The 21,121-nt window shown below is 40.5% G+C and overlaps 1 protein-coding gene across 3 annotated transcripts in view; it reads left to right on the top strand.

Annotated features, from left to right (window-relative positions):
- MBP (myelin basic protein) overlaps positions 1–21,121 on the top strand; it is a 138,425-nt gene that overhangs the window by 52,980 nt on the left and 64,324 nt on the right. For all 3 annotated transcript variants that reach the window (XM_089516909.1, XM_089516908.1, XM_089516910.1), the window contains one exon: positions 2,490–2,583. In XM_089516909.1, the coding sequence (XP_089373035.1) occupies positions 2,490–2,583 (94 nt within the window). The remainder of the gene's footprint in view (positions 1–2,489; positions 2,584–21,121) is intronic.

The following is a 21,121-nucleotide window of genomic DNA, read 5'->3' on the forward strand; positions in this document are numbered from 1 at the left end:
TTTAGTAAATCAGACAGAAGTGGATGGCCATTTGGGTGGGCATTCAGCTGTGTGAAGTTGTGATTCGAGATAAGAGTTGTGTAGTACCATCAATTTACATTTACATATACATGCAGAGATGTATACTGTGCTAACATCACAGTCAGGATCTTTGCAATCATCATCATTAGGATTTTATCAATTAAAATCAGTTTAAATACATTTAAGGTTTAACTAATGAAGCATGCATTGGACATTTTATTTGGAAGCAATGGATGGTTAAAGCATTGATAAATTAAATGTTAATGAAATTATTGATATTTAATGAAGAATGAAATTTTAATTAATGTGAAGGTATTTTAATTTCTAATGCATCTAAGTAGTATATTTTTAAAACAAACAAATAAAAAACATTACCACCATAACAAAAGTATGGGCCTGAAGCTCATTGCCAACCTAAAAAGTGGCCCCCTGTCTTGCAGCACACATGTTTAACAGCAAAGGATGTAGTCCTGTATGTAAAATACCTGGCAGTAAATCCTGTTTAGCTTGGTGAGCCTTGTGTAAGAGCAGATATGCAAATGAATGTACTACATTTCAACCTAACAGATTAATTTCATTAACTAGTTTATTGACTGATTTAGGAAGGCTTGTAAGAGATGCTCCCGTTTTCTTCTGTATTAAAATCAGTGGTAATTGAACTTTAGTGGAAATTAGAAAACCATAACTGTAAGATGTATAGCCTATCATTAAAATACAATATAAAGATCCCATGAATGTCTCCATCCCGCTAAAAAGTGCAATGAAGGAAATGTATTTTCTCAGCTCTTTTCATTAAATTATGAGCAATGGATTGTAGGGCATCTTGGGACACACTGGGAAAGAAAATTAAACAGCTGGATGAAAGGGAGGTTTTTAATTCCTTGCCTGTAGCAGAAAATAGAGCATCTGGCTCACATGCTACATCAAGACAGAGTATATCCACAATGGCTTGCCCACTTACTTAAATTGGGGTGAGCAAAATGATCTCTATGGCGCATTACAGACCACCAGATTTTGGTGGTCTGGCTCCGCCTCCGCTTGCAGTGTCCGGGAGCTGCAGCGGCCAAACTGCGCGGCTCCCGGACGCTCCGAGGAAGGAGCGCGGAAATCACGCTCCTTCCTGGGCCCCAGAAGAGATGCCGCGAGGCGCTAGTCGCGCACTTGCAGTGTCACTTCTGGGGCATGACGTGTGGACGCACAGCGTCCGCTACGTCAATATGGTGGCGGCCGTGTGGAACGGCCGCCGCCATTTGTCACGGACTCTGTCCGTGATAGGGTTAGGGGCATCTGGAAAAGATGCCCCTTTTTCAAACTGGGACGTCCTCAGGACGTCCCTAATGGCGGTCTGTAACCCGCCCAAGAGCTACATGTATGCTCAAGACATATTTTGAGTTCTCTGGCTGTCCTGATTCTTGTGTACCATTCTGTTTCTGGCATAAAAGGGTGATTTGTTTCTCCTGGAAGCATCTAAGAGCAGCAGCTCAGCTGTTCAATAGGTCACAGCCTGATAGCTATGTATTTGTTTGATGCTGGGAAATATATATATCTGCTTTTCAAAACCAAAAGTAGATTTCAGTTTTGGTATTAGGAGGTCGGATTTTTCATTGTTGTTGGGGTTTTTTTTGTTTTATTTTTTATTTTTTATTTTATTTTTTTATTTTTTTCATTTTTGGCAGCCCATTTGGCCCTCATTGACAGAAAGTTGGCTCCTGGGCCTGCCAAAGGATCCCATCCTTGGTTTCAATGAAGGTACAGTTTGAAATGAATTGATAAAGTGCATCAGCTTTCTTTGGATTGTATACCAGTCACATGATTTAGAGACTAGCACTGAACTTGAACTTCAGCTTTAACAGAGACCTGAAAGTCCTTCAAGAATGACATGGTGCACAAGAGCCACAAGCCAATATCCTATAGGCAGCAATGAATAACAGCATCCAAACTCTGGAAGGAAAAGCTCTGTCCAGCTATATTTCATGAATTCTGGAGCCCAGACCAGGTGTTTAATCAGTTTCTAGATGTCTGATAAGCCCATGTCAACATCTTTTACTTTCTGCCTATTGTAACAGTACAGAGAAAATACCAAACAGTTCAGACCACCTCTTTCAACAACACAAAGAAGACGCATAGGCTAGGTTTCAGCATTGTATTGGCATACTACTGCACAAAAGGACATACACATTTTCCCTTCTCTATTTGATGTAATATAGGTCTTCTCTTTCTTCCTTTCTTTCTTTTTGAGTGTGTATTTTTCTTCTATCCCATATGATTGAAATGAAATTCTTTATTACGGTCAAAGATCAGCATCAATATAAGATATAACATAGGAAAATAAAATAATACACATACACTGCTTTAGACAAGCCTTAATTTAAAAAAAAAATTACGGCCTGTCTAAAGCAATATTTGATATTGATAAAACATTTCTTACTGATGCCTTCTTAACTAAGGTGTGTATTGTATCTTTTCAGAATCCTGACACCAAAGGGGAGGAAAGTGAAAATAAAGGAAACTCCAAAGCAGTCCGGCTAACCCAAGAACCTTCAGAAGACAATGAAGTTTTTGGTATGTTTTCTAAGGGCTAAAGATTTCCTGCTTCATACTTTACAGCTTTTTCATGTGTTACTTTAAGACACACACTCAAATAGTTGTCATAGGGTTAAATGTAATCTCTCTCTGTGTGTGTGTGTGTGTGTGTGTGTGTATGCCATAAATTGTCTGTCATTGGGGAATTGTTCTGTTCTTTGTACAAAAAGCAAGTTCCATGGACCACATTCCAAAACTCCCTCCCACAATTTCAGATGGATATGCACCCACCATGGCTACATCCTTACTTATGTCTTTATCTCTTAACGACCATAGTTGCTTGTCACCTCATCACCATACCCATCCATGCATCTTGCATTTCCATAGGTATTCATACAATCTCTTTCTGTGCATCATTTCACTCCATGCATCTGAGGAAGTAGACTGAGGAGATTACTGCACTACATTCTAATAGTGCTGCTATTCCGCTTTAACTGCTCTGGCTGCCTCCTGTTGCATTCAGGGATTTGCAGTTTACAGAGGGGCATTTAGAATTCTCAGACAGAGAGCTCTTAGGCCTCATTGCAACAGGAGGCAGCCAGGGCGGTAAAAGTGGAATAGCAGCACTATAAGAGGGTAGTGCAGTAATCTGGTGAGTCTATGACAGCACGTACTACATCTTCTTTTGCTCAGATAGTCTCAAAGGTGCTACAAGATCTCTCTGCATTCTGTAAAGGTTCTTGTCAGTCCAGGATTCTTTTCATCAGGGCTCCTTCAAACTTGAGAAACAATTTTTCACAAGTTTTTAAAATATTTTTGAATATACTTTCCTTCCCTAATCTTCCTTGTGCAAGTTAGAATTTTTATGTCTCCCAACTTGAAGCTGAATTTTTGTCTTAAGCACTGGGCAAGACCAAACTACATATCACAGGAGGGTTTTTTTTTTTTTTTTTTGGTTTTTTTTTGGCTTTCCTGAATGTTTTAAATGACAACATCTGCAGTTCCTTTGCACTGGGCATGTTGGATCCTTTTCATTTTTTCCCTATAGGTATGTGTTAGAAATACATGTCATGATATCATTACTATGTAGGTTTTCCCACCCTTGCTAGTTGAAGCCAGTGAAACTAAACATGGATAAAATTGTGAAGTCAAAGGCTTTCATGGACGGCATCCATGTTTTTTTGTGGGTTTTTCAGGCTAAGTGGCCATGTTCTAGAAGACTTCGATGCCAGCCACAGATGCTGGCGAAACGTCAGGAAGAAAATCTTCTAGAGTATGGCCACATAGCCCGAAAAACCCACAAAAAAACCATGGATAAAATTGTAGCAATGTCATGTTGCACATTTTGTAACATTTGTTTTTCCCAGTGAAGAAGGGAACAGTAAGTACAGATACCTGACTGGAGCTTTTATCAGTAACAACTGTGCTGTAGGTCTGGGCTGGATGGTTTTAAAATATTAAATTTATTGAAACGTTTTATTTAGTTCTCACACAATCCTAAAGTCTGAGGCTTTGCCCTATTATTTAGCTGTTATTTTTCTCAAGTATGTTTTATATACCAAAAGGCTTTCACAATTAGGAAGAAAAAAATGAGAAGTAATTTGAAATCATCCAACTTTCATGTAGTTAGATATTTTGCCATATTGGAATTAGTAACCCAAAATGCCATTTTAAAAAACATTTTCTTGAAATTTAGTTATTTTCAGTTGTGAATTGATTGACAACTATGGATGAAGCAACATAAGACTTTCCTAAGTATAATATAATTGGACAGAAGAGGGAGATATAGGTCTAAATTTTTTACATAATAATAGGACCTACAGGCTAATACTCTGCATTCTTTTTCAGAAATAACTCCTATACTATTATTTGTATTTATAAATAACACAAGATAGAAGTGTCTGGGAGGAAGCTGTGTATGTGTGTTCGATGCTAAGATACTACATACCTGCAGATCCTTCATGCTTGAGATGCCACACCTGGCCATGGTACACGCCTTGGTTACATCCTGTTTGGACTACTGTAACACACTCTATTTGGAGCTGTTTTGAAAAGTGTTTGGAAACTTCAGCAGGTCCAAAGAGCTGCTAACAGGAACAGGTTATAGAGATCACACAATGCTCCTGTAGAAACAGCCCCACTGGCTGCCAGTTTGTTTCCGAGCACAATTCAGAGTGCAGGTGATGACCTATAAAACGCTATATGGCTCAGGTCCAGGCTATATGGCAAACCATATCTCCCTATATGAGCCAGCCTGAGCCCTGAGATCCTCAGGGGAGGCCCTCTCTCTGTCACACCACCATCACAAGCATGGTTGGTGGGGACATGAGAGAGGTTTTTTTCCATGGCTGCCCCTAGGCTGTGGAACTTCCTTCCCAAGGAGACCAGAATGGCTACTTCCTAGATGGCCTTCAGCCCACAGGTGAGACCTTTGTCTTCAGATAGGCATTCAAACCAGAAAGCTTTTAAAGAATGGGCTCGGGTGTGTTGATGCAAATGTGAGCACGCAGAGTAAACTCGGAAGCTTGTGTGAAGATAAACAACAGCAAGCTGCTGGAGCATACCAGGAAAACAGCTGCTAGATGAAAGCACACCAAAGCCTGGCTTATCTCCAAAGAGGCACTTTGTTTATTTGTTGCAAAGACACACGCGAGAACAATTACCAACACCATCCACCAACTACAAACCTCAACAAACTTTACAAACGGACATCTGGGCTTATATACACAATTTGCCATGCGGCCACCTTGCCCAGCCCCTTCCTGTACAAGTTCCTGTGCATCTTGGAATACTTTCTCCCTTGCAAAGATGACACAGTATATTTACATCTTGCTATGTGTTCTCTGGCACACACTGTGACCTTGGACATCACCTGCTGGTTTGAGTTCCAGCTGCAGCCAATTCTAGGCTTCTGCAACGTGAATAACCATTTCCAATATGTTACATCTGAACAATTTCATACCATTCTATACATTAACAGGGTGTTGCTACAGTGCGCCTGCATCATACACGGGCATGCCTTACGCAGCTTTCAGCATATGCTGAAAGCCATGCTGGGAAAAGAGGTGGCACACCTCATAAGGAGTAATGGCATGTGTGCCCATGGTGCGCGTGCGCCACCATGCCACCACGTGCATGAGCCCCATTCATTTAAACGGGGCTCGAGCATATGCAGAATTCCCTTTATGTGGGGGGTGGGGGGGGGTAAAAAGGAAAGGTGGACTAATTCAAATTAATTAATTTAAATAATTAATTTGCTTTAATTATTGCAGTAATTTAATTCTGTTTTAATGTACTATTTTTAATGTTTTTAATTGTACTGTTTTTTAATGTTGTAAGCTGCCCTGAGTCCCAGTCTTGGGAGAAGGGTGGGATCGTGGTGGTGATGATGATGAATAATCTCATGCAGACTACACACTATCAACTGTGTTTATCTCTATAGGTCATTTCCTGCACTTCCATGGATTAACACTACATGCAAGTGCCTTTTGGTTCCCCTTGTGTGTGTTACTTTTTAGTTGTGTGAAACCTCATGGCCCACTATTAAGGGCAAATAATATCTTACACAACAAGAATAATTTACATCAGGAGTGAGAATACATACCTCACCAAGGTCATTCTTGCAGTGTCAAAGCCCCCTCCCCAGAATCTTAATGAGATAATAAGTTTTAGAGAAAAAAGAAAATCTCATCAGAGAATGTGTGTTCTAAAAGGCTTCCAGATGTGAGATTCTGCGAGTCTTCACTGCATGAATCATCAGTTAAAACAAGGTATAGTCCCTGACATCTTGTTTTAAAATCCTTTCTTTTTTTCTAAACTGATGTGGTCCAGGTGGACGGAACAGGAAGGCTGAAAACCCTGAAAACTTTTTTTAGTACTTCTCAGCATATCTAATGTAAGGGACCAGCAGTTCTATCTTTTCTAGTGTGCCAGGTCTGGTACCCTATTTGTATCTATTGGCAGCAACTGTACATTCTCATCTGGAGAACACTGCAAACCAACGGCTGATGGTTCATGGATAAACAGTGATCCATGGACCCTTACTTTGAGAAGTACTGATTTGCAAGATATCATTGAAAGGTGTTTTTTTTTGTCATATGTTTACTTCATGTTAAATATTAATATTAAGCACACTTTAATTCTCCAACATGACACTACATTTTCTTGATAGTGGGATTACATGCTGTTGTGACACAGGAGACTGTGCTGCTGGTAGGTCTCCCAAGTCAGACAAGCTTTTGCTATGGAGAAAGATTATATGGAGGAGGATGACACTGGCAGAGAATCTCTCAGAGATAGTAGCATGTGACACCATAGCTAACAATTGTTAGCATTGTACAGAAGGAGGCACTAGTAAGCCACTTCTGAATGTCTTTTATCATGGAAACTTTATAATGAGACAGTCCAAAATGAGACACAAGATAGTGCAAGAAGGTGAGACCCCCAGGTTCGAAAGTATTTGGCCAGCTTCTGGGGAAGAGCAGAAGACAACTATGAGTAGTGTTTCATCTAAAGATACAACTGACTCAAGCTGAAAGCACATTCAGCTGCTCATATGTGCAGATGTGAAAGGAGAGTCTGAACCTGTACAACAGCTTCATGGGGACATGGAATGTGAGAAGCATGAATCAGAAGAAATTAGGCATTATAAAATAAAAAATACACATAGAAACATTGCAGTATTTATAGTAAGCAAGTTAAAGTGAGCAGGAATGGGACGTTATCAATTGGATAAGTACAATTTTTTTATCCAAGAAATGAAAATCTAAGAAGAAATAAGATAGCATTAATAATGAGGCAAAAGCAACCGGATGATATAATGCAAAGTCTGAGTGAATAATATCAGTAAGACTTCAGGAAAAAAACCTCACCAAACTATTCAAAATCCAGGTCTATACGCCAACTACAAAAGCAGAAGAGGAAAGAACTGAAAACTTCTCTTCTGGGGTCCAGGAGGAAATTGTTGTCACAACAAAACTGGACATGTTGATAGTAATAGGTGATTGTAATGCAAAAGTAGGAATCAGAGCAGAACCAGATATTGTTGCAGAATTTGGCCTTTGATCAAGGACATTGACTTAAAGTCCAATGATTTGTGCATTGCAAACACTTTCTTCAGGCAAACAGAGACAAATGTATATGTGCAAGTTACCTGATGGCCAGTATCAAAATCAAATAGACTACAGAATTGGAATCAGAAGATGAAAAAATTCCATTCCCTTTACAAAAAGAAGGGACACATTGTGACACAGACAATTCATTGTTAATATATATATATATTAAAAATACCTATTTGGTACCAGTTTATCTACTTGCACTTTTACATGCTTTCAAACTGCTAGGTTGGCATATGCTGGGACTAATGATGGAAGCTCACTCCATCACACGACAGTTGGGTCTTGAACTGCCAACCTTGCCATCATCAGAGCCAGCATCTTAACCGCTAAGCCAAAATACATCCAGAATAATATCCCTATGGTTTAAGTACAAGCTAGATTTGCACTATTAAGCCTAATTGACTGTGAGCCAGAAGAACTCTGGACCAAGGCCAGAGACATCATTGGGGGAGAAAGCAAAAAGGCACTGTCTGTAGCCAAAATGAAAGAAAAGCCTCACTGATGACAGATGAACCTTTTCAGACAGTTAAGGACAGGCAAGAAGCACCAGTAAAAGATGACAGAAATAGGATCACAATCCAGAATGCAACTGCTCAGCCACTTGTGCACAGGGACCCAAAAATGAACATAATAATCAATACAGAGAAATGGAGAAAAGTAAAGGTTTCCCTTTTGACAAGTTTGTCTAGTCATATCCAACTGTAGGGGGCAATGCTCACCTCTGTTACCAACTCTGTGGTCATGTGGCCAGCATGACTGCACAGAAAGCTGTTACCTCCCCACCAAAGTAGTACCAGTTTATCTACTTGCACTTTTACATGCTTCTGAACTGTTAGGTTGGCAGAAGTTGGGACTAATGATGGTAGCTCACTCCATCACACAGCAGTTGGATCTTGAACTGCCAACCTTGCAATCATCAGAGCCAGCATTTTAACCACTAAGCCACCACATATTCTAGAGAAACAGAAGGCAACAACAACAAAAAATAGAACAATAAACCTCTTCTGGAAAATCTGGAAAATCAAAGTGAAATTTAAACCAAGTGTGGGATTGCTATACAACCAACAGGAGAACACACTGCATGATCAAGGGAAAAAAAATTAAAAGACGATGGAAGCTATGCGTGCTTTCCAGCTTCAAGTGATCTTGGACGAAACGGATTTTCTAGACCCATTTCAAACCGGCTTCCGGGTGGGCTATGGAGTTGAGACTGCCATGGTCGCCCTGGTCGATGATCTCCGTCTGAGCATGGACAGGGGTAGCATGTCCCTGTTAGTGCTTTTGGACATCTCAGCAGCTTTCGATACCATTGACCATGGTATCCTTCTGGAACGCCTGAGGGAGTTAGGTATCGGGGGCACTGCGCTCCAGTGGTTCCGTTCCTATCTCTCGGGCAGATTCCAGATGGTGCAGCTGGGGGACGTGTGCTCCGATAAGAGGGCGCTTACATCTGGTGTCCTTCAAGGAACCATTCTGTCCCCCATGCTATTCAACATTTACATGAAACCACTGGGAGAGATCATCCGGAGACACGGGGTGTGGTGTTATCAGTATGCTGATGACACCCAAATATGTTTCTCTGTGTCTCCGACTGATGCAGTAACTAGGGATTGCATCTCTCCTCTAAATGCCTGTCTGGAGTCGGTAATGGGCTGGTTGAGGGAAAACAGACAGTCTGAATCCAGAGAAAACGGAAGTACTCGTGATAGGTTCCCCGGGCCCGGGGATGGAAGTTTGTCCACCTGTCCTGAATGGGGTCACGCTTCTCCTGAAGGACTCAGTTCGCAGTCTGGGGATGCTTCTGGATTCGTCGCTCCACCTTACATCTCAGGTGGATGCGACAGTCAGGAGCACCTGTTATCAGCTTCGGCTGATACGCCAGCTGCGACCCTACCTGGGCCGGGGGACCTTGAAACGGTGGTACATGCTCTGGTAACCTCTCAGTTGGATTTCTGTAATGCGCTCTACATGGGGCAACCCTTGTACCATGCCCGGAAGCTTCAATTAGTACAGAATATGGCAGCAAGGTTGGTCACTGGATGCTCCAGGACCAGCCATATAACACCTATCCTGCAAGATCTACATTGGCTGCCTATTCGCTTCTGGGCGCAATACAAGGTGTTGGTTATGACCTATAAAGCCCTAAATGGCTTGGGCCCAGGGTACTTAGAGGACTGCCTCTCCCCATATAATCCGCCCCGCACTCTCAGATCGGCCGGGAAGCACTTGTTAAGGGTTCCTAAGTCAAAATACACCTTGACTGCACAAAGGGTGTTTTCCATCTTGGCCCCGCAGCTTTGGAACTCTCTTCCCGATGAGCTCCGCTCCGTCACCTCTCTTGATCTCTTTAGGAAGGAATTAAAGAACTTTCTCTTCCAACAAGCTTTCCCCCATGTGTCCTGACTTCATGCTGTTCTCCCCTGTTATACAATGGTCTCATTCAGCTAGTTTGTTTTTTCTGGTTTTTTATGCTGTTCATATTTTTATAGTGTTTTAACGTAATGAGCTGTTTTTATGATGTTTATATTGTATGTTTTGTATTCTGTTTTGTATTCCCTTTTACTTTGTTGTAACCCGCTTTGATCTACCCTGGAAAAGCGGGGTATAAATATATTATATTATTATTATTATGGAAGAACTTTATAGAAAAGATGAAAGGGTGACAGATTCATTTAAAGAAAAACTATGTGAGAACATGCTGATTTTTAAAAATTGAAGTGAGAGCTGCTCTCAAAACACTTGAGAGAAATAAATCACCAGGAACAGACAGTATTGCCATTAAACTGTTTCAAGCTGTACAGACAGAATCATTTCAAAACTAAAATCCATCATCAGTGCTCAATATGCATTCCAATTTCTAATAAAGGAGCTACTAGGGTTTGCAGTAACCATTGGACCATTGCATTAACCTCTCATGCAAGCAAAATTGTGCTCAAAATTTTATTTTGATCTAGGGTTCATATTGCAAACATACATTGAAAGAAAACTAAGTTTTGGAAGGACAACTAAGAGTGAACTACTGTATATACTCGTCTATAAGTCGAGAAATTTATGCCCAAAAATTGACCCCTAAATCCCACACTGTTTGTCTCTTTCGCACCTTCCCTTTAAATTGTTGTATCTCTTGCTTTCACTTCAGAGCCCTGCTCAAGCCTACTTGTTCATCAAAGCTTTTTATTTGATCCATTGTTCATTAGCCACAACCAAAGTTTATGCGCATACAAACTCTGTTTCTACATATTCACCTTAGTTTTTTTCTTCAGCATTTCTTTTGCCTTCCTCCTGTTGGAATGCAGGCCCTTGGGGACTGTCTCTTTGATTTACTTTAATTTTTAAAAAAATCATAAATTCTATATTTTTATTCCTAAAATAATGCTGCACAGTTCTACACATGTAGAATGATAAGAATAATGGTCATGTTTCCAAAAGCATTTTTGTAAGGTGCTAGCAGTAAAACTTCTTCTTTCTTTAAAACCTGCTATAGAACCATTCTTTTGGCAACAGATCAGACTATGCCCTATATTCTATTCAATGCTCATGGAATATAGAGCTCTCCCAGTATACTTAAGACAGTATTTTGGTGACTGCTGCAGGTTATGATGGGGAAGAACTGCACTCAGTAGCCAGTCTGGGCTTTAAGACAGCCTGTTACTGCAGACAAATAGGGAACTATTGCACAAGGGGATACTGGATACAGCCTTATGCAACTGTAAAAATACTCTAACATGGTTTCCAATCCAAATTGCCTATGTGAACACTCAACCTAGATTGTCAGCATGTATAATTCCTCTGTGTTCTGAGGACATGCAAGCTATAAGCATGGGGTTGTACCTACCTTAAATTTGCAAGTGTGTAGCTTTGTCTTTAGACCCAGTGTGATATAATGGTTTGGGTGTTGGATTAGGACTCTGGGAGATCAAGTTGCACATGCCCTCTGAATAAATCTTGCCAAGAAAACCCTATGACAGTGTAACCATCGGTTAGAATTGACTTGAAGGCACTTAACAAGTAGTGCTTTGAGTACTTGGTTTTAGTAGTTACTTGGATTTGTTCCTATGAAGCTATGAAAAATAAGAGGGAATGTTAAAGCACCCCTCCATACTCGTGTTGTATTTTGGGGTCCTCATATTCCTATCTCATATATGGAGATAGCATGTTTTTGAGAGCTCAATGACCTTTCAAGAACACTAGGTCAGGTTCTCAGGAAAAAAAGAATGGGCATCCAGGTAAACAAAACCATCAAATCTAAAGTGCTACTTCCTTCCCTGAAGTAATCTGTATTTCCTCTCAAAACTTGAGACAAAGGATCTCTTCATACCAAAAGCAGTATACCAAGCGCCAAAAAAGGGCGGTCTGCCTGCACCTTGTTTTGCTGCGTGAGAGAGCTGCAGCGGACAAACCGCGCGGCTCCCTCACGCAGCAAAAAGACCCCGGAAAAAGCAGGTTCTTTCTGCGGCACCATAAGGACGTTGCAGTGCACTTGTGATGTCCTTATGGTGCACTTGTGATGTCCTTATGGGGGCATGACGTTCGGACACTAAGTGTCTGTCACGTCAAAACAGCGATGCCTTTGTGTATAGGGCGCTGCTATTTTGATGCCCTCGTCACGTTCTAGGGTTGAGGCCAGTATGGGCGGTGCACCCTCGGCCAACCCCTAGCACATGGCGCGGGTGCTGCAAAGCCCCGTCTAGATCGGGCCAAAGATTGAATAAGCTCTTCCAAGTTCAGACATGATACTCGCATTATGAAGCCAACTTTCCGCAATGATGGTTTGCAGCTCAGTGGTTTTCTAAGCTGAACAGATAGCTGTTATTTTAACAGATACTGATGGAAGAAAGAAAATAAAATAAAATGTCAGATAAAATTTGAAGACTTAACTAAAAGCTAGTCATTCGCTCATACATGAGTAGTTAAGAATTACTTCCTAGCAATCAAGAAAAGAAGATAATTTTGGCCCCTTCTTCCTTTTGATTTCTTCTTTGACAGTAACAAATGCCAATCAAACATTTGGTGGGTTACAGACCGCCGAAAAGCGGCAGCCTGCACCCGCCCCTTTCCCCACCGGATCGGGGCCTCAGCGGCCAGAGCGGCAGCCGCTGAGGCCCTGATCTGCCGCTTTCCAGGCTGCGGGGAAGCGGCAAAAGGCCCCTTCCCCGCAACCTGGAAAGGGGTGTCCTTGGGGCTTCAAGCCCCAAGGACACCCCGCGGCGGCGGGAAGGAGGAGAAAGGGGCCGCTTGGCTCCTTTCTCCTCTGCATTGCAGCGATGCAAACGGCAAAAGGAGCTCCATTTCGGAGCTCCTTTTGCGGCCGGGGAAGGGGCATACTATGCGCCCTGGCGCGGCGTGACGATGTCACGTCTGCGCCGCCCTGTATAGAGGTGGCGCGGTCGTGACGTCGTCATGGTGGCGGCCGTGTGGAACGGCCGCCGCCATTTTGTGCACGCTCCGCGCATGCTAGGATTAGGGACGTCTGGAAAAGACACCCCTTTCTAACTCTAGCACACGCGGAGCGCACTCTTTTAGGCCCGTTTGTAATGGGCCATTTGTTTCACAAATATTTTGTGTGAGCATTAGTGAGCAGTGAGATGAGTATTTAAACAGGAACAAGTTCCTAGTTCTTGGTTTTTAATATTAGCATGCTCTGTAGCTATTAGGAGATGACAATAGTGATTCTCTCCATGCTGACTTTCTATTTTTACATATTTCACCTGTTGATATCTGCTTATCAAGTTCTCATTAAAGGCCTCTGCATTCCTACAACTGGATACAGAGACCTGAGAGCGAGCAAGCCACCCAAAAGACTTCTGGTTGGTGAGCAGTTCTAATGTGGGAAAGCAACCTTTTTAGACTTATACTTGAGAAATAATTTCTTTTGTAAAGAAAACCTCAACATTGGAAAGACTTCAAATATATAAAATATTTGGACAAAGCTTCTACCTCTTATGAAAAAGATTTATACATCCCATATTAGTATATTGCAAGAAGAATTGAACATGCCAAAGTCTCACCTAGGAAGAGGCCAGAATCCTTCGTGACTTGCTGCTGCACCACTTCCTATAGAGAAAAGATGTAATTTCAAGAAATACTTGACTTCTTGATGCTTCTCTTGCCCAGTTGCTCCCAGTTTCCATCTCCTCTCATGTGAGTAGATTTAACAAACCATGAAGTTGCAATTAAGTATAGCTTCTAGTGAACTTGAAACTGTGCTGTAAGTTTAATAATATGCAAGGACAGGAGGCCAGCTGGTTCTGAAATCTTTATCTTTTCGGGAAGTAAAGGCATAGTAGAGGAAATAAGAGCAATTGATACACAAATGTGTATTAGCCTGCTGCTCATTCTCATATAGGTTTATTAAGCCAGAATTGATGGGTTGACATTATTTCTGAACATGGACATTGTTTGGTTATCTTTAATTTATTAATATTTGGGTTGTAGCGAGGAAATGTACACAGATGGGAATAGAAATATGAAGTGAAGAAAGAATTTTAGGCAAAGTGTACGTAGTTGTAATGACTGGGTGTACATCAAGAGGAACTGAACATCAAAATAAGGACCCAGTGGTATTTAATGGACTACAAATAAAGCATGTGCATCACACCTATATAATCTTTGAAAATAACTGCAGAAAAAATGTTATTGCATGTGAATTCTATGTCCAAGTGTTAACAGTAAGAGGAAGTTCTGGTGCCATATTGCAGGATGTTTCAATGTGTGCCATCAATTTGTTTAAAAAAAGAAAAAGTAATTGTTTGTTGTGGTTATGTAACAGTTTAAAAAAATAAATAAAAGCAAAACCCCCAGCAGAATAGCATCTGAGAATAAAAATGCCACTGATAGACACAAGCCATAGAAACATCAATACCGTTCGAAGTACTTTGTTAAACCTAAACATTCATTGCCATACTGAAGCAATGATCAACAAGATGGGGAAAATGAGCATAAATGAAAGTAAGCAGGTATACAGCAACTTACCTGATTAATTCTTATTGACAGGCTTCAAGGAGCTGCCATGCAATGAATGAAGGCTTGTGAGGTTACTGCAGTTCATAGTGATCTACTTGCTAAGCAGCTTCTCCCCTCCCTTGTAAACATAATTGTTCCTTGAGAACAAGCCACAGTTTTAATGCCTAATGGTGACAAATTGGCACAAATCTCATTCTGGTGAGACAGCAGCGAGAGATTGGTATCATGATCACAGCACAGTCCTTCTCTTTTATTCGTTTTAAGGTGTGAGGTTTAAAGGTGACATTGACCAATTACATAATTAGAATTGTGCATAATCCAAAAAGCACTTCTGAAAGTGGCCTATGTATATGCATATTTACTTAGGTTGAAAGTCCCATTTTAATTTATAATTTTCAATTTGGCTAGACAGCCTCTTAGTAAATGTAAATTTCTTTGTTATTACTATTACAAAAGTATAAAATACACAGATAAAATTCAGGCAAAATATTAATTACTATTCATAGGCAATTTCTAATCAAATTTATTAACTGAGCATTCATAGGAAGTACATTTCTATACTGCTTACTGGTGTACTAAGTGGTTTATAAAGTGTAAGCTAATGGCTCCAACAAGCTGGATATTCATTTTAGCAACCTATGAAAGGATGTCAGACTGAGTCGACCCAGAGTCCCTGGCTGGTATTGAACTCACAACCTTGTGATTTGTGAGTGAGTGGCTACACTACAGGCATTTAAACACTGAGCCACCTGGGCATTCATAACTTTTTTTTAATTAATCTTTATTAACTTATTTACAAATTAAAAATAACATTCATAACAAAGAAAATCTTGGATGTTGTCCTGTTGGTGAACTACAATGGTGGATGTTGGATTTACACCATCACAACTCACTTCCTTTGTTGTTGTGACCATCAGAATTCACTACCGACCACACAATGACAACCTTCCTCCAATAAACCCACTTTTTCTTAGCTGAAACACCCCCAACCTAGAAATTTATTGATCAGTGCAAAATGGGGAGCAGCAGCAAAATGTTTAGCTATTTTCTTACAACTGGATGCAGAGCAATGACAACATCAACAGGGACGTCCAGAAACCCTGTGGATACCTGTCACTATGTTTTCAGGTATAAGAAAATAAAAATTGACTATCTATTTATATTAAATTCTAACATTTGAAATATTCAAAAATCTAAAATTGTTCACTTGGATGGCTGAGATAGTGACAGTTTTTCTTTTCGGTAGTTCAATATACACAAACTTTGTTCAGACACAAAATTATTAAAAATATTGTGTGTATAATTACAATGTGAAACTTAAATAAATTTTATGTTTATACTTGAGTCCCATCTCCAAGATATCTCATTATGTATATATTCTGAAAATCCAAAATCCTTTTCTTTTCCATATTCCCAAATCTAAAAATAAAAAATAAAAATAAATCCAAACGCAAATACATCTGGTCCCAAGCAGTTGGAATAAAAGGGACTCACCCTGTACTTAGTTATTAAGTATAAACACAGTCCCAGTAAAATAGGTGAGGGAAGAATTTGTGTTATGAAGAAAATATATTGCTTGTAGTGATTACAAAGCATGATGCCTTGGTGATGGTGGTGGTCTGTGCCTTCAAGTTGTCTGGCTTATGGCAACCCTAAGATGACCATGACCCTAAGGGCTCTCTTGGTAAGATTTGTTCAGAGAATTTGTACAGCCGTACATTATAAATTTCCCTAAATGTAATGGGACTGAGTCTTGCCAGATTGATGTAGATTAGGATCATAATAGGGAGGGAGTCCAGGATTTGAATATAGACTTGGGGCTTCTTGGAGGTGATACTTGGTATGTTAACAATGAAATTTTAAGATTTGCTTATAAACATAAGATTTGACAGGAGGCTTTAAAATCTGTGTCGTTATGAAAAAACAAACTACACTTGTCCTTCCACATTTGTGGCTTTGACTTTTGCAGCTTTGATTATTCGCTGATTTTATTGATATGTTCTCTCCAGGAATATCTAGGTCCTCCAGCACCACTCTCTGGTAAAAGTTGCACTGAAGGACCTAGAGATTCCTAGAGAGACCACTCCACTAGGCATTCGTAGCTCCTCCAGTGCAATTCTATGGTCAATGTCTGGCAGATGTTGACCACAGAACTGCACTAGAGGACATAGAGATTCCTATAGAGGTGTTCTCTCAGGTAAAAACATAGTGGTTTTGTTATTTGCAGTTTTTCCACATTTACAGGGGTCTTGTGTCCTAACCCCTGCAAGTGTTGGGGGGTTGAGTGTATTTTGGTTTAGGCTGTGTACAGTTCATCAATCTCAGAAAGTGACATGTAGCATTCCTACAGTATTAATTGTTAATTTATTTAGCTTGTTAGCAGACAACATATTTCAGAGTGCTACCCACTTGGGGATACCCACAATAATTTAAAAAAAAAAAACATTGAGGCTCATTGGACTCTGATAGCATATAAGAGAAGTTGTGGTTTTGTTTCATTTTTTATAGTCCTGAGAGGTGTTTCTTTAAGAACTGACAAGGACACACACACACACACACAATAGAAATTAGCATCATGAGAGTGAAAGGATGGGGTGCTAACTTGTAAGAGGGGGAAAGAAGTGAAAAGAACTAGTATTTCCAGCATTCGTATACTGGCACTTGTGTGGAAATATCCTGGTGGTGACAAGACGGCAGTTCCTTGCAAGTATCACAGTGGATCCTTGATAATGCTGTCCTTTATTTCACTTGCATTCACTGGAGGCTCTCTCTCTAGTGCCTTCCCTATGCTCCTCTGGTCCCTTTTATAGCGCCAATGAAATGCTTGATTTATCAGGGCTTTTCTAAATGCACAGCTCACCAGATACTCTATAAAAGGCCCTCTATTGTAACCATGATTAAAAATTAGTCCCTTCCCAAGCTGGTTCAGCTTTTGGGTACTAGCACACTGAGTAGTTTTCTCTCTGCTTTTTGCCTTAGCTGGGGCAAGTGTTTTATTACCATGCTGTATAGTGATAGATAAGCCTGGTCAACAGCTAGTGTGTGTGTGTGTGTGTGTGTGTGTGAGAAAGAGAGAGAGAGAGAGAGAGAGAGAGAGAGAGAGAGAGAGAGAATGATGGGCAAATAATTTGCTGGTATCAGCTCAAGAAATGAAACATAAATTACAAGCTCTCGCTTATTTTTCATTAGTAAATTAGGCTACTCCAACGTGTTGTATAAAGGACTGACCTTGAAGAGATCCTAGTAACTTAGTACACAATGCAGAAGATCATTTACTAACTGGAAAATTGTTTTTTTTTTCATTCCGACACAGCTGAGCTGCATCAAATGCTGGTCTGTTTCTAGGTACAAATAACAGTGTTGGTACTTACCTATACCATTGAAGCTACAAGCCAGATGCACTCTAGATAAACTGGACTGCAACTCCCAACATCCTAACATCCTGTAATTCCCAACATCCAACACAGTTGTTGGCTGTGCTGGATGGAGCTTTTGGGAGTTGTATTCCAGCACAACTGAGGAACACCACATTTGGGAAGCTTGAAAGGACTTGAAATCTTTCCTAAAGGGTGTTCTACCTCACTTGGGTTTGTAGTTGTTTTTGAATTTCACCTCCCAGAAATCCCAGCCAACATGTTCAGTAGTGAGGAGTTCTGAAAACTGAAGTCCAACATCTTCTCGGGATCTACAAATTAGGAACTACAGTACTGTTCTACAACGAGCCTCCCTTGGCCCTGTGTTCTCCCTTTTAATTTTGAAAAACAGTGCACTGAGGAAGCTTGCAACCTATTTAAAAGGTGAATCAAAATTCATCATTTTTTTTCCTGACAGAAGAATGGGGATCTCAGGAATGGGGAAAGCCACAAAAGGGTTGTATATGGCCTTGAAGGCTCTATGTGGCCACAGGGCACACTTCCCCACCCACAGTGAGACAAGCCATCATCAAATCATTAGTTCCAGCCAATTACAGCCTGGACAGACTGCAGCTATTAAATAAGGTAACAGATGCTTCAAGTCTGTTCATTGCAGCCTTGCTAAATGAGAAGTTGTGACTGAAAAGCAATCAAGTCTAAAACTGAAGTAGGCTCATAGCTGTAATGCTATACTATGGCATTATGTCTGAAGGAGGCCATCGACTCTATTCAGACAGAATGCAAAATTATGATTTAATGCTATTGGTGATGAAATTCTGTACAACAATTGAAAATGTTCATTCCTAATTTAGCACAAGTCATTGTTTACCTTTTGTCCAAATGGAGCAAAATGTTTTGTTTCTGCTATGATTTTCCAGTTTCATATGTAACAGCAAAATATAATGTACAGTTGAAACCCAGAATGGAAATTTTCAATCATTGAGTGATCTTCTGTAACCAAAATTCCACCTTCTCTCCATCCTGTCATTTGGTACAGTTTTGGCAAGAACCATCTTTGATTTTTCTGTCATCATTTACACTCTTAAACAAAACAGTTCCAATCCATCTAGTGCTTTTATGCACATGGAAGTAGGGTTCACCATGTAGCTTCTGTAAAATGTAATGCATGAACAATTGGTGCAGTTGCCATTCTGCAGTGAAATCTACCGTCCAGGTATGCACAGAACCATTATGAATTGTTCTGAATACCTCAGTTGAATAGACAAGGAGCTGGAGTGAGGTCTAGATCCAGTCACCTTTGATTTTCCCTTCTTGCTGCATAATCCCTTCTTGATTATCATTATTCAGGGTCACTGCTGCATATGCATAAAACTGTATTAGGGCCTCAGATACCTCTTTCCAAAATATCTGTTTGCAAGATTTACAAACTACCATGATCTCTTCAATAATTCTTTTATGAGCATTAGACAAATTTGCAAGATGGACTGATCTGTGGTTATGAACTATGGCACGGTACAGACCGCCCCTTTTCTTGCCGGGTTGGGGGCAGAGTAGCCTCACCGGCAGCCCATAGGCTTCAATCTGGTGCTTTTCAGGAACATGGAGAAGTGGTGAAGGGGGTGTCCTTGGGGCTTCGGGCCCCAACCTGGCCCCTTTCTCCCATGGCTTCATTCCTGTAGCCGTCTGGTTGCTGCGTGGGAATGAAGCTTGCAGCGCCGCCACAATAAAAAGCTGCCTAGAGTAGCTCCTTTGTTGCGGTGCCGCAACCAGGAAGTGGAACCGTCATGATGCCACTTCCTGTGCGCCACGTTTGGGCACTCAGCATCATCATCATGGCAGCCCCCGTGTAGATGGGAGGCCGCCATGATGACGCCGCTGCCACGTAGTAGGGTTTCAGGGCGTGCATACACCCCACCCCCAGGGAACCCTTCTACCAGTCCAGGCCGGCGCAAAACACAGGTCTGGATCACACCCAAGATAGCTAGATTTAATAACCAAATACAGAAGCAATCTTGGAAGGCCAGAAGCTAGGGAAAAACATGTGAATGATCAACTTCATTACATTCTATGCACAAATATAAATCTTCAGAACAGAACAGTGTGGAGAAAGGACTGCCTAGCCCATATGCTTTTATAATGTCAAAATTACTGGATTTATATTCATAAATGTTTGCACTGCTTTTTGTTTCTAACCAAGATGAAAAAAATGAACTTCCAACAGTTTTATTAAGCACAGGTAAACTATATTTCCTAAGCAATATAACAATTTTAAATTACTTGAATTAAAATTGTTTTATTTAATCTAATAGTAGAGGACTTTCTTTGTACTTGTGTTCTTTTCATGAATACAATTAAAAAAAACAGATTGCGCTGATATTTTCAAATTTTTCTAAGTTACAAAATTGATTTTCTGCCAGAAGGGTGGGGTGTGATGATCACTCACAAGGTCACCTTGTTTTCTACTTACACTACTAGCATTTATCTGGGAGCAAGTGATTTATCTTCTTGGCAGAATCTCTTAAATATTTGTATTGTCTTAAAGAATTTAAATCATCTTGTTTATTAGACCTTGCATTCATTCATTCCTATATTGTGTCAGTCCTTATTCAATAAAGGAATCCCAGGAACAAAGCTGCAAATAATATAGGGCAGAATTGCTTCCATATGACCTAAGCATACTTTATCTTGCTCACTTTGGGAGACTCAGCAGGGTTGGATCTTACCAAAGTTTCATTGGAAGACTATCCAGGAATTCAAGGGATCTCTAGGAAGGGCTAAGATAGAATCCTGCATGATTTTCTAGAATCTTGCACATTTCTGATCAGGAACGGATGATCCTAAACCAGGTGGATGAAGGGTATGAATAAAAACAAGGCAATTTCATGTGTTTCTAAGTCAAACAGTACATAACCCTTCCCTGATAAATTGGCATTTCAAAAATTTTAGTAAGAAAGGAAAAAGGGGAAAGAAGACCTTAAGATTCCCCACCCCTGGCCTAGATCATCTAAAGCTGCCAAACACAATGAAAAGAGCAGTGAAATATATGTGAACCTCCATAGGTTCATGTACATGACTCCCAGAAAACTAAGGTATTAGCCAAGGGCTTCTTACATGCCATAGAAC

Source organism: Sceloporus occidentalis, unplaced genomic scaffold, assembly GCF_023333645.1.
Source record: "Sceloporus occidentalis isolate IW3139 unplaced genomic scaffold, rSceOcc1.0.p SCAF_3, whole genome shotgun sequence".
NCBI lineage: Eukaryota > Metazoa > Chordata > Lepidosauria > Squamata > Phrynosomatidae > Sceloporus > Sceloporus occidentalis.